This window comes from Rhea pennata, chromosome 1 (assembly GCF_028389875.1).
Source record: "Rhea pennata isolate bPtePen1 chromosome 1, bPtePen1.pri, whole genome shotgun sequence".
NCBI classification, from domain to species: Eukaryota; Metazoa; Chordata; class Aves; order Rheiformes; family Rheidae; genus Rhea; species Rhea pennata.
In genome coordinates, this window is record NC_084663.1 from 51,869,542 (window position 1) to 51,883,046 (window position 13,505).

Here is a 13,505-nt window from a genome sequence, read left to right on the forward strand (position 1 = left end):
TTCAAAGTTACGTGCTTACTTCCCTATAATACCAGTAAGGATATAAATATATCCCACTCTTAATTTACCTCAATAAGACAAGAACTTTTGTGTCTATGAAGAACAATTTATACTCTTGAAATTTAGCACATTAGGAAGAAAAAATGAAATTAGAACAAAGCTATATAAAAATACTTTAAAGCAAGCTCTAGAACTAAAATAAAGTATTTTGCATGAGCAAGCATATGAACTATGATCTCAGCATGAAAGATTTCCTTTAATATCAGCTAAAAGTGTATTCCACAAGAGTCGGGTATATAACAAGTATTGTGTACACCAACAATTTCCTAGATACATAATACAGGCTGGGTTTGTGGAATGTACAATCAGCCACCATAGGTTTTCCATTCCTGCCAGGTTCTCCTGACTCTTCTCAAGGGGGCATTGCCTGTTCTGCTGAAGTGGTTAGAAATAATTAGCAAATATATAAAAAATGGGCCTAGTTATATGCCCATTTTACCACTTTTGATAGTGTCAGCGGGGAGGGCGTCAGCAGAAAAGAATTTGAATGGCACAGCACATAGAACAACAGAATTACTTCTGGTTGCCTTCACTCACTATGGAAACAATAGGCTTCATTCAGTGTGCAGCGTTTTGAGCAAAAATGCATTGTGTTTTGTGCCAGTTGTCAAGCTACATGTATTACACTCTGATACACACTCTCTGAGGACTTGTCATTTGGAAGATTCACTTTTTATTTTCTGCCTCTGAAACTAAAAAATAATAGCATTTTCACAGTTCTCTATAGTTGCTTGCACTATGAGTGACCAAAACTTACTTCTTCCCACTCTGATGTGAAGGAAGGTGTTCTTTCAGAATTTCCTTTAGAGCACTGCTGATTTGGTGTGGGTTCACTCCAGTTGCTTCTTGCTTTTTTGTCATTTGGTGGATGGGAGATAAGATTGGAATCAGATTTTGAGACATTTTTGCATAAATGCATTTCAAGCAAAGTCTTTGGCAAAGAACGTATTCTCCCAAGCGTGCATGCTCGCTCCACAAATCCCCCAGTAGTAATAACCCATTGTTCATTTAACCTTGTTGTTGTGCCAACCAGTGTACGATTTTCCACTGGTTTAGTTTTAGTATGAAATATGGTTCTGTTTACAACTTGCGGCTTTTTTTTCTTTACAGGAGGATCGGTGGGGTTTTCTTTCCGCAGCTGTATCTGCTGTACTGTGTTCTTGTTCAAAATGCTTTTCTCCACTGGACCACTGCACTGGTTTGTTTTGCTATACAGCTGGAGTGGATTAGCAGGTGGGTCACAGGCAGGTGATGATCCATGAAGCAAACCTGCAAACTGCTCAGCAGGGTGTCCTTCAGGAAGCTCACTTTCAGTGGATGCTTCTCCTTGGCAAAGACACTCTAAAAAGAGAGAGAGAGAATCTTGTTAAAAAACCCTAGAGTGATAAAATACTATAAACAGCAAAACCCTCACTCTACAAAATGATTTTCTATGATGCTTCATTCTCTCTTATGTACAGAAACAAAAGATACTTCTATCATGAACCGATTTATTAGTCTCTTGCCAAACAATTTGTTCTATAAACTTGACTATCTTGACTGGTTTACAAACACACCAAAACACTCAGTGGTACATATCAATTACAGGAAAAAGTAAATTTATAAAGTACAATAGGCCGTTTTTATTCCATCAGCTTGATGGTGTCACTTTTAACTTGTTATTGAGTAGTGTATTGAAATGTGTACAAACTATACAATTTGGAATGATGAATTAGTTACTTTTTAGGTAAAGAAACATATGAAGAACCTCTATAACAGTATTATTCTTAATAATTTTTCTTTTTACAGACAAGTTTGTACTTTGAACTTACTGAATATCTAAAGAAGAGATATGAATATTTTCAAGAATTTTCAACAATAATTTCAGAGTAATAGTAATCATTGTAAAAAGAAGAATAGGAAATCAAATTTTCTTAACAAGTTTTGTATGTAATTTAGTATGACAAATGAAACTATAGAAAAATATACTTTTTGACACAATTCAGAATGGATTACTATGAATTTAGAGCCTGCTTTTATGCCTGGGGCTCTAGGGGCTAGAAGAATAAAATTTGAGAACTCGTTCTTCCTGTGCTACCTCATTTAAAGCAGTGGTGAGGATAACACCATTATATCCACATGGCACGAAGATACCTTATTCAACTCAGAATAACTCTCTTCTCACTAACAGTTGCATCTCCATCACTACTTTGTTTAAGACACATAGATGTCACTCCTGCAGAAAGTTTATCTGCATACGTAGGATTTTAACTGGAGGACTGTATGCACAGCAGTAGCTACCAGAAGGAATCAAACATAGCCCCACGACACCGTACACAAAGAAACTGATCACTTTCCTCCTATTTGCTACAATATCTGCTTGAAGTAAACCCATAAATCTTAGAATATTTTTTATAAAATGAGGTAGTGCTTGAGAAATGAATGACAGAAGAAAGATCTCAGTTTGGACTTCAGATCACCAACTCTTATATTAGTCCATGGTTTGAAAATGTAAAACTAGGCTTTTTTCTCATTTTCTAAATTATCGTTACAAAATTTGAATCTAGATTAGGAGGGAGGCAACCTTATAAAATCTACTTCTCTCCTTTGGGAAGCAACAGACTAAAATATATACGTTTGGCATATTTGAGCATTTCTCAACTAAAAGGTTGTCTGATGTAATGGCAAAAGGTAGAATGTAGGATGTGACAGAGCTTATAGAATCAATAATGACAGGAAAGCTAGTTTAGGGGGAAAAATAAAAGGATTGGACATTCTCACTTTCTTTAATTCTTGAAAGTTGCTGAATTAATTATACACCTGTGACTTTGAAGGTGAATTTAAAATGAAAAATAAATGATGCAAAGACTTTGGTGCTTTTCAGTATTAGGAAAAACTCAGCAGCTGGGATTCAGTTCCTGATTAAGACATCCCATGTTAGGTAAGTACATGTGTAAGAAGTATGTAAGCTTCCAGTCATACTCAGAGATGAGGTTGATGAAGTCAGTGGAGCTTAGGGAATGAAGTCACACTCTACACTATGGCTGATCAGCTAAGTAACTCCCTGTATCCATTAACTGCATGTGACTAGATCACAAATGACTGTAATGAGAAATGGCATCCAGTTTGCATTGCGATACTTAATTTAGATGTATCAATCATGAACTGAAGCCTACTCTAATGTTTCAGGGATCAGTCTTACAGTTGTCACTGAACTCACTCAGGGGTAAATTTGTTTCTTGAGATGAAGTAAAAAAAGGAGAATAAATTTGGAACAAGACAAGATTACAGGCAGTGAATTGCAAGGACTTTGCTAATAATCTGGACTGAAACTGATGGCTGCATCTATAATGGTAAATAAAACTGTCAAACTGCAATTCCTTTAGGATCTAAAGGAATTACATGCCTCATGTCCACCTCCTCCTTCCTGAGACAGAGTTGGCACATCCAGACAGTTACTGGAAATGGTCTGTGGCCTCAGCCCTAACTTGACCAGTGCCTGGGAACTGTCTGAGTAAATCCTACTTGGTAGTGGCCAAAACCGTGTCGAAACCCACACTAACAGTTTACAAGTACCCCTACTGGTTTTCATTGCCTGTGTGAATGCCCTACTAAAAGCTCGGCTTCAGAACTTGAAGCACAAAAAAAGGCTGAATAGGATAATATAATGTTCTTCCTGTATCCTTTCTACCATAGAAAATTGTTTTTTTAAAGATAACGTCCTTAGCTTTTAGTAAGTACCAAAATCTGTCACTGGTCTCTTTCTGTTGCTGTATACTTCTACTATAAATTTTAAGATTGCTAATATTGAAATTGGTATTTCTTCTGATGCTTAGTAGCAATGCGCAAAATGTAATATTTTGTGTATTATTTCCCATCTTTTCTTAAACATAACAAATGATTTTTCGTCTTTTGAACACTTCTGTGCATTGAAAAGATCCTTCCTTTAAGTTGCCTATACTGATGATCAATGTCCTGTGTGGTTAGAATTAATATTAAAACTACCAATGTATTTCAGCAATTCAGTTAACTGTCTCAGTTGTCCTTTCCAATGGGTTTTATCATCTAATTTTATTATATGCCCTCAACATTTTCATTAGATGCTTTACTTCTGTTTGTTTCAACCAGCTTAACTGGCACTAAGAAAAGATACTATTTTTTACTTCATTCTAGTTCATAGATTTATACTCTGGTGGACACTAAGTTAATGATAAGAGTTTTGCTTTCTTGTGGTCTTCTGAGTAAGTCTTCTGAGAATGGACTTTCAAATAAAGATCCTGAGAATACCATGGAAAGTGAATAGGTAGATAAGGTCAAGCTCTTGGATTGAATTCTGATAGAGATAAATTTTCTGTTTCTCATAAATTATTTTATATTTTTTTGTGGGAAAGCTTAGTTTTGTAATCTTAAAAAAAGCCAAGATATTGCTTTTCTTCCTGCCTTATCTTTTCACTTGCAAATCCTAAATCCCAAATACCAAATATCCTAAATACCAAAACATAAACAGATGTCACTTCTACAGATCTTTAATATCATTACAAGTGCACCCACACCTTACTCATCTGGCTGGATTATTTATGAAAATCACTATGATACCAACATATTGTTTTGCATGAAAAACTTTTGCAGAACATTTCCATTTGTAACTACAAATCAATTTAGTTCTGCCATAATCTCAAAGCCTCAGATAAGCATTACTATTATCATCAGTTTACATACAATCAACCTGGCATTTAGACAGCAGACTGCAATCCAATCAGCTATTTATTTACACACCAGTGCACCCCAGCACAGTTGCTTGTGGTATATATATAGATCTCTGCGGAATACCATGTCTTGCTTTCGATATTTGAGTGTTTTAATTTATAGATGCTTCATCACACTTACATAACTATTTTGTGAGTCTGACTCCAAATCTGCAGAGCATGTTAAAAAAATTAGGAATATACTATATTCTGTTAATTTTGCATTTTTGTAAACTTGAAAATTAGCTTATTCACATTTGTGTCTCCAGAGATTCTATGTTCAAAACTGAAGTAGATTCAGCAGAATATCACTTATTAATAATAGTAATGAAAAGGGCTGTAATGGATAAATTATAACTACAGAGTTAGATCTTTAACAGACACTGCTGTTGCCATGGCACGAGTTTCTAATGTAGAATAAAAACCCTTTGGGGATTTGTTCTATAGCTATGGTAACAACTGTATTGTGACACCTGCACTATTAATCTCTCTAAGTTCTGTTTTCATTTGATCTAGAAAGATGTTTTTAGGAGCATACTCTGCACATGCGTAATAGCTGTCCAAAAGTGTACTCTCAACTCTCATTTCCACACATTCAGTTAATTGATAAAATTAAGACTCACAGCCAAATAATATTTAGGTAGCACCTTTTCATCCCTTCCTACCATTTATGCAAGCTGAAACCATTTGCAATGGAAGGATAGTAGGCAAAGAAGTTGTCCTATTTGCATGGAAAGACTGCTTTGAACATGCTAGAATATCTTCAGTAGTGATGATATTGATTGCATTATCAAAAAGATATAAAATGGTAAAGGTGTAAGACAGAAAATTCCAAGTATTTAAAAGCTGAAGTAGCAATATTCAGTAAATCATTATTTCACACAGCAAACAACATGGTGCTCTAAGTTCCCGCTCTTTGATAGAACTGCAGTATAGTGGCTGCAGATACCCTGATGACCCAGTACAATGTTTTCTCACATTGCAGTAAATGTTACAGCAAAGCACCATGGACCTCTTTGGCAGATATAGCAATATGATTCCTATGCAACTCATGAAGAATGTGGGCTTCTACTGTCATCAGCAACAGCACAGAAAAGGAGCAGCAGTGTCCAGCCAGAGCTGTTTCTCCTTCTGCTTCCTCCTAAATCTAAAGAAACCAAAAGGGAATGCCCGTGTCAGTGGTCTCCAAGGTAAATGCGCAGGTTCCAGCCCTACAAGCTTCTCAAAGCCATTTTTTCTCCTAGAAATCACAATAAGTCTCTGAGGATTTTGTGTTTGCATTTACTTGTTTCTTTACCATCAGTTGAAATCTATAACATTATAGTCTGCACTTGCCTGTATACTGAAGGATCCTACCTAATAAATGCGTTACTATTGCTGCCTTCTTGGTAGTTGCACTGTCCACATTTTACTCTTCCTTTTTACAATTACATATGAGGAAATACAGAAGATGAGATAGATCTAGGGGGTAAAATAGCTCCCTACGGAGTTTTCTGAATATTACTTCCGAGCCTTTGATGAGGAAAAAGCTTTCAGTGAGGAAGGATATTAGTTGGTAATTACTGCCAATTCTAAACACATTATAATATCCAGATATAGTTCTTGCCCAAAATTGAAGTAATAGGAGTGTAATCTGGTGCAAATATTCATAGTTAATTTTAACGTTTTTGGAGATATAATGGTTTGCCTGTATGTTTTCAGAAAATATATTTGCTATGCATAGAGTACATTCTGTATTTGAGGAGGGCAGAAATGCATTTTTCCATAGAAGACAGACAGAGTTAATCTTTAACAGCAAGATTCAACTTAGACAAAAACACAGAACTGAAACTGCCACCTCCATAATGCTGTTTCCATGAGAATTTCTTTCTACGTGACTATATAAGGCATGGCTCCTAGACATCTTAATGACAGAGAGCCTTTCATGAACCATCACATTTTACAGCACAAGAATCTGTCAAATATTTGCTCCTCAAACAAAGAATTCTTCAGAAAACTAACAAATGTTAACATGTAAGTTAAGGACTGCAAAATTTATGCAGATGAAATAGTGTTCAACACCACTCAGGTGAAGCACTGATCTTCCTCAACACCCATGTTCATGCTAAAAATCTGTTAAGTATCTCAACTCTACCACATAGAAAAAACATCATTACTTCTTTGTAAAACTTAAGTAATCTTTCATGAGAAAATCTGCAAAATGAATGAAAATTGATGCAAAATGTAGTTTTGCAGAAAGCTCACATATAATTGCATTGAGAAATTCTGTTGTCATCTCTTCCTGCGGGAGAAAGCTAGCTGGCAGCTGAGTGGGATGTGGCTGTGCTCAGAGAGTACATGTTAATTTTACAACATAGTACAGTAGAGAAGAGTAAGGGGAAAATTTGGTGGCACTTAATAACCAAACTCAGTGCAAACCCATATGAACATGATAGATGAGCTCTTGAAACCAAATCCTTTTTTTGATGACACTGATGAAATCTAGTTAATTTGTTTCACTCCTGATAGTTCACACATCAAATGCAAAGAAGGAATGAAAGAAAAAGTCATCTAGCAGCTAGGAACTAAAGGTATTCATTGTCAAGGCAAAAGAGACTGGAAAAATAATGGATGATTTTTAGAGTGCTGTTTCCAAAAGGAAATGTCACTCAACAGTTCCCACAATCATATTTGTAAGGAAAGATTTGCTTAAGCAACAATTCAGTTTCCCCAAGCATGAGACAAATGCAGAAAGAATACAAAATATCTGTTTGGCATTTAAATTGATCCTACACTTCTGTCATCTCTAACCTTAAGAAAGCATCTATCTCTGTTCTGAGCAGTATTTTTAAGGCACTTAGAAAGGATGGGACACATTGTAGTTAACCTTCTATGCTCTGCTCTACTGTCCACTTTTTTCTCCTTTCTTCCAGCTCCACATGGAAGCCCACCTCTTTCATCTTATGTTTCAAAGCCATCAAGAATGCAATCAAGGCTTTCATAAGAAATAATGGAAAATAAAGGCCCAAATCCAAATGGCCCCACTTAATTAGAGGCTTTACTGTTTCCAAGAAGATCAGTAATACTAAAGAAATTGTACTGCTTATTGCTAAACTGAACTTCATGCTAAGTAGTGGATACAAAGCTGTAAGGACAGGAAGTGTCTAATTCTTAATAGTGTCTAGAAAAGATATCAGACTACAGAATCATAGCCTAGTTCTAGATCTACTAGGATTATACATGCAGAGAGTCACGGAAGACGATTGTATCCAGAACCACAAGGTTTTTTCAGCTCCATATGGAGCATTCATTGATATTCTATATAATTACTTACATGTAACTGTTTTGAAACTTATCAGTAGAAATCATGTTATTTTAGAAAATTTGTAACTCATTATATCTTTTTGTTGTAAATACTGGATGCAGAAAATGAAGGATTAAAAAAAAATAGACTATATATGCATACTCTCATATTGATTTGTTTGGGGTTTGTAAATGTAAAAGGATAACTATAAAAATCCCTCCAAAAAGCATTTACAAAATACAAATGATCTCTAAAAACCCATCAACCTACATATATATGTGCAAGGGAATTTAGCTAAGAATATTACTTTTCTAGAACGAGTGACAGTCTCTGAAAGATGTCTGCTTTCCATAACTAATCGTAGTTATTTAGAAGGGTAAAGTCACATGCAGGGTGCTTAAAAGCCGATTCTGCTGAAGACAGGGAAGAGATTCCGATGGCTAAACACAGGCATCTATGGCCATTTTAGACACACTAGGGTATCCAAGGTGCCTGCAAAGGCTGACAGACATGACGTACAAGTTATGGAAAACCTTGACTTTCTGGGAAAGTAGCTAGAGGTTAGGAAGAGTATCTTGGGTGTACAGAATGGCTGAGGCACCTCTGTTTAGACACCTGAATTGCTTCCTAGAGGTCAAATGATAGCAGACAACGAGTACAGATGGTGGCACACGTGTAGATAACACATCTCAAAGAATCTGTTACTGTAAAACAAATAATTGTTTGAAGCGATTCTGTGCATATACCCCACATCAGCTGACTCAAATACACCTACCTCAGATAGGAATTGAAGACTTGTCAGTACTTAAAATAATGATTGTTGGCTACTTCTACCAAAGCAGGCAACAGTTTGATAATCCCGACTACCTGAGCGGCACTGACCTTGAAGGGATGGCTGACCTCACAGATCAGCTCAGCCAATTTTGGAAATGCGTACACATTTGTAACATGGAATTAACCTGTTATGAATTGACTACCTCTGTTAAGAGTGTCAATATGTAGCTTTATTAAGCTACTGGAATGTAGAAAAGCACTAGTTCAATTCCAGATTCAGTTACAGGAAAAGTAAGGATCACAGCACAATAATGCAGGCAGGAAGCAGAGTGACTGTACTCAGAAGACAAACTGTCAACTTTCAGGCTCTGTGATGACAAATGACACTTTGCTAAGATCCTTTATTAGGCAGAGCAAAAGACACCTAAGGAGCTAAAAGCACAAGCTGAAAAAAGTCTGCAGCTTTTTAAGGCAAAAATACTACAGGTAGACTGTAGATCAGTCTCTTTCAAACTGTTTTCAGCAGTATCTGAGTTAACTGGAATTTACTAAAACTTACAGAGACTTTCTCCATCTTTTAGAAGAGTAGCTATAGGTAAGCAAAAGTAATTCTGATTTTTCTTCTCTTACTGCTTTGTACACTTGCATGATTAAAAAATAATGATTATGATAAAGCTGTATGAATCATTCTAGTTACTGGTCAAAAGCTCCCACAGAGACATTTTCCATGGTATTTCCAAATATAGGTCAGTTATCTTGGCTGCAAAAGGAAGAGATGCCATCCATGCTTCTGAACTACAGAGTTTGATGCAGAGGCGCAAAGGTAGTAAAGTTTAATCCAAATAAAACCCCACTTACATTATAGGTTGAAAACTCAGGCAGTGTAAATGCTGCATACAGAAATCCTGAATGATTTCTTTTGTATCAGAGTCATGTGAAAGGTACCACTCACCCTTCTGCTTTTCAGCCAGAAGTTACCATTCCGACTGCTCCACTGTCAGAACAGTTCATAAGGAGAGCCTCTGATCTGCTTTGGGCAAATCAGCTGTGTCAATATAAGTAGAGTACTTGAGTTCATCTGGCTTATTTTGCTTGGGATGGATTAGAAAGCCCTCACAGACACTCCTCTGCTGAACCATCTGTGGGATGGCCACCTATGAAAGAAGTGCAACGACAAGTACGTGCTGGTAACATCTTGAATGGCTTCCACAGAATTCTGCCACTCACAGAAGGATCATATTTCTCTACAACCCAAGAGTCATCTTGCCTTTCTGAAACACACCAGGTGGATTACTCCCTTAGGCACCAAGCAAAACTGCCCTTCAAATATGTTACAGCTACTAAGAATACCGTTTTCTTAGATGGAATAATGGGAACAATGATAATAAATATTATCATGGACTAAAAGGACTGATTTACCAAGCTAGAAGGATATAAAATAGTGCAGATTTCAAAGACTTCCTCCAGATTGGTACAAACATATCAATAAAGGCATTTAAGAGCCTAGGAGCTGCAAAATGAAAATACAATGTGAATCCTAGTTATCAGAAAATGTGCTAATATTGATAAGAATTGCCTATGCACATAACAGATATCTCAGATTCTTCTCATTTAACAGTCTGATCAGAAGACCAGGAATAATGGATTATAGAAAATTTCTACCTACTAGGGAACCCCATCTACTTAGTGGCACATCTTTACTGAATATAGGAAACTTCCTTACTGTGTGATTATATACTTTGGATACAAACCTATACCTCTTCCATACAGAGTTGTAAATTTACCTTGGTCTACTAATCTCAAAGCTAGCGATTACGATTTTCAACTGGAAACACAGATAAAACTGGGAAAGATCTTAGAATAGGTATCACTTCCTGCCATACCAGATCCTCATGAAAGTGATCTCTGATAAAGGGCAGAATATTGCAATTAGGAAATCTCCAAGCCACAGTCTGAAGTGATAGCATGTTTAAAAGAAGACTGTAATTCTAAGAGGATAGGGTCAGAAGAGAGGGGGAAGAAAAGTCATGTAGATTGCCTGAAAGCTTTGTACAGTCTTGACTGCCATTCAAACAGGTTCCTGTGAAGTGTACTTTGATATGGATGCAGACAAAAATTAGAGGATCTCTGTCATCTAATTCTTTTACTCTTCTTTAGAAGAATCTCTTCAAAACATTTGTTGACTGAAACAGCAGTTACAGAATCACAGAATCACAGAATTGGTAAGGTTGGAAGGGACCTCAGGAGATCATCTAGTCCAATGCCCCACATCAAGAAGGGTCACACACACCATGCTAGACAGGGTTGCATCCAGGCAGGCCTTGAAGATCTCCAGAGAAGGAGACTCCACAACCTCTCTGGGCAACCTGTTCCAGCGCTCCGTCACTCTGACAGTGAAGAAATTCCTCCTCGTACTTAGGCGGAACTTCCTGTGCTTCAGTTTTTGCCTGTTGCCTCTTGTCCTGTTGCATGGGACAGCTGAAAAGAGTTTGTCCCCGTCCTCTTGACACCCTCCCTTCAGGTACTTATACACATTGATAAGATCCCCTCTCAATCTTCTCAAGGCTAAAGGGGCCCAGCTCTTGCAGTTGTTCCTCATAGGGCAGATATTCCAGCACTCTGATCATCTTCGTAGCCCTAAGATAGACCCTCTCCAGTAGCTCCATGTCTCTCTTGTACTGCGCAGCCCAGAACTGGACACAGGACTCGAGACGAGGCCTCACCAGGGCTGAGGAGAGGGGCAGGATCACCTCCCTCGACCTGCTGGCAACACTCTTCCTAATGCACCCCAGGAGACCATTGGCCTTCTTGGCCACAAGGGCACATTGCTGGCTCATGGTCAATCTCTCACCCACCAGCACTCCCAGGTCCTTCTCTGCAGAGCTGCTCTCCAGCAGGTCAGCCCCCAGCTTGGACTGGTGTCTAGGGTGATTCCTCCCTAGGTGCAGGACTCTGCACTTGCCCTTGTTGAACCGCAGGAGGTTCCTCTCTGCCCAGCTCTCCAGCCTGTCCAGCTCTCTCTGAATGGCAGCATGTCCGTCTGGTGTATCAGCCACTCCTCCCAGCTTGGTATCATTGGAAAACTTGCTGAGGAGGCACTCTGTCCCCTCAAAGTTGAATAGGATGGGACCCAGTACTGAGCCCTGGGGAACACCACTACCCACAGGCCTCCATGCCACTGATGACAACCCTCCGAGCTCTGCCTTTCAGCCAGTTCTCAATCCACCTCACTGTCCACTCGTCTAACCCACACTTCCTGAGCTTCTCTAGGAGGATGTTATGGGAGACAGTGTCAAAGACCTTGTTGAAGTCAAGGTACACAACGTCCACTGCTGGCAATGTCCTCATCTACCCAGCCAGTCATTCCATCAGAGAAGGTTATCAGATTGGTTAAGCAGGATTTCCCCTTGGTGAATCCATGCTGGCTACTCCTGATCACCTACTTTTCCTCCATATGTCCAGAGATGACATCCAGAATGAGCTGTTCCATCACCTTTCCAGGGATGGAGGTGAGGCCGACCGGTCTATAGTTGCCTGGGTTCTCCTTCTTGCCCGTTTTGAAAACAGGAGTGACATTGTCTTTCTTCCAGTCCTCAGGCACCTCTCCAGTTCTCCAGGACCTTTCAAAGATGATGGAGAGCAGCCTGGCAACAACATCCACCAGCTCCCTCAGTACCATAGGTGCATCCAATCAGGGCCTGTGCATTTGTGAACATCAAGCTTGCCCAGAAGATCTCTAATGCTATCCTTCTTGACCAAAGAAAAGTCTTCCTTTCTCCAGACCTTCTCCCTCGTCATCAGGCTCTGGGATTCCTGAGGGCTGCCCTTAGCAGTGAAGACTGAAGCAAAGAAGACATTCAGTAATTCTGCCTACTCTGTATCTTTTGTCACCAGGGCCCCTGCCCCATTCTGTAGTGGGCCCACATTTTCCCCAATCCTGCTCTTGCTACTGATGTATTTGAAGAAGCCCTTCCTGTTGTCCTTTACATCCCTTGCCAGACTCAGTTCCAGCCGGGCCTTAGCCTTCCTCATCACATCTCTGCATACTCTGACTGTATTCCTATAACCCTCCCAAGTGGCCTGTCCGTCTTCCACATTCTGTGTACTTTCTTCTTCTGCCTGAGTTTTGCCAGGAGCTCCTTGCTCATCCTTGCAAGTCTCCTGCCCCTTTTGCTGCACTTCTTTCTCCTTGGGATGCACCACTCTTGAGCTTGGAGGAAGTGATGTTTGAATATTAGCCAGCTCTCCTGGACCCCCCTTCCTTCTAGGGCCTTAACCCATGAGACTCCACCAAATAGGTCTCTGAAGAGCCTGAAGTCCACTTTCCTGAAGTCCAGGGTTGCAATCCTGCTTGTTGCCTTACTTCTTTCCTGCCGGATCCTGAACTCCACTATCTTGTGGTCACAGCAGCCAAGGCTGTCCCCAACCTTCACATCTCTAACCAGTCCCTCTCTGATGGTAAGGACAAGGTCCAGCAGGACACCCTTCCTCGTAGGCTCCTCCACCATTTGTGACAAGATGTTATCATTAATGCATTGCAGGAGCCTCCTGGACTGCTTGTGCCTTGCTGTGTAGTCCCTCCAGGAGATGTCAGGGTGGTTGAAGTCCCCCATGAGAACGGGGGCCTGGGATCGTGAGGCTACCTCCAGCTGTCTACAGAAGGC

At 39.2% G+C, this 13,505-nt stretch overlaps 1 protein-coding gene across 2 annotated transcripts in view; it reads right to left on the reverse strand.

The window, feature by feature from the left end:
• The window catches only part of ANKS1B (ankyrin repeat and sterile alpha motif domain containing 1B), a 432,952-nt gene that overhangs the window by 225,618 nt on the left and 193,829 nt on the right, over positions 1-13,505 (reverse strand). For both annotated transcript variants that reach the window (XM_062585768.1, XM_062585759.1), the window contains exon 13: positions 818-1,401. In XM_062585768.1, the coding sequence (XP_062441752.1) occupies positions 818-1,401 (584 nt within the window). The remainder of the gene's footprint in view (positions 1-817; positions 1,402-13,505) is intronic.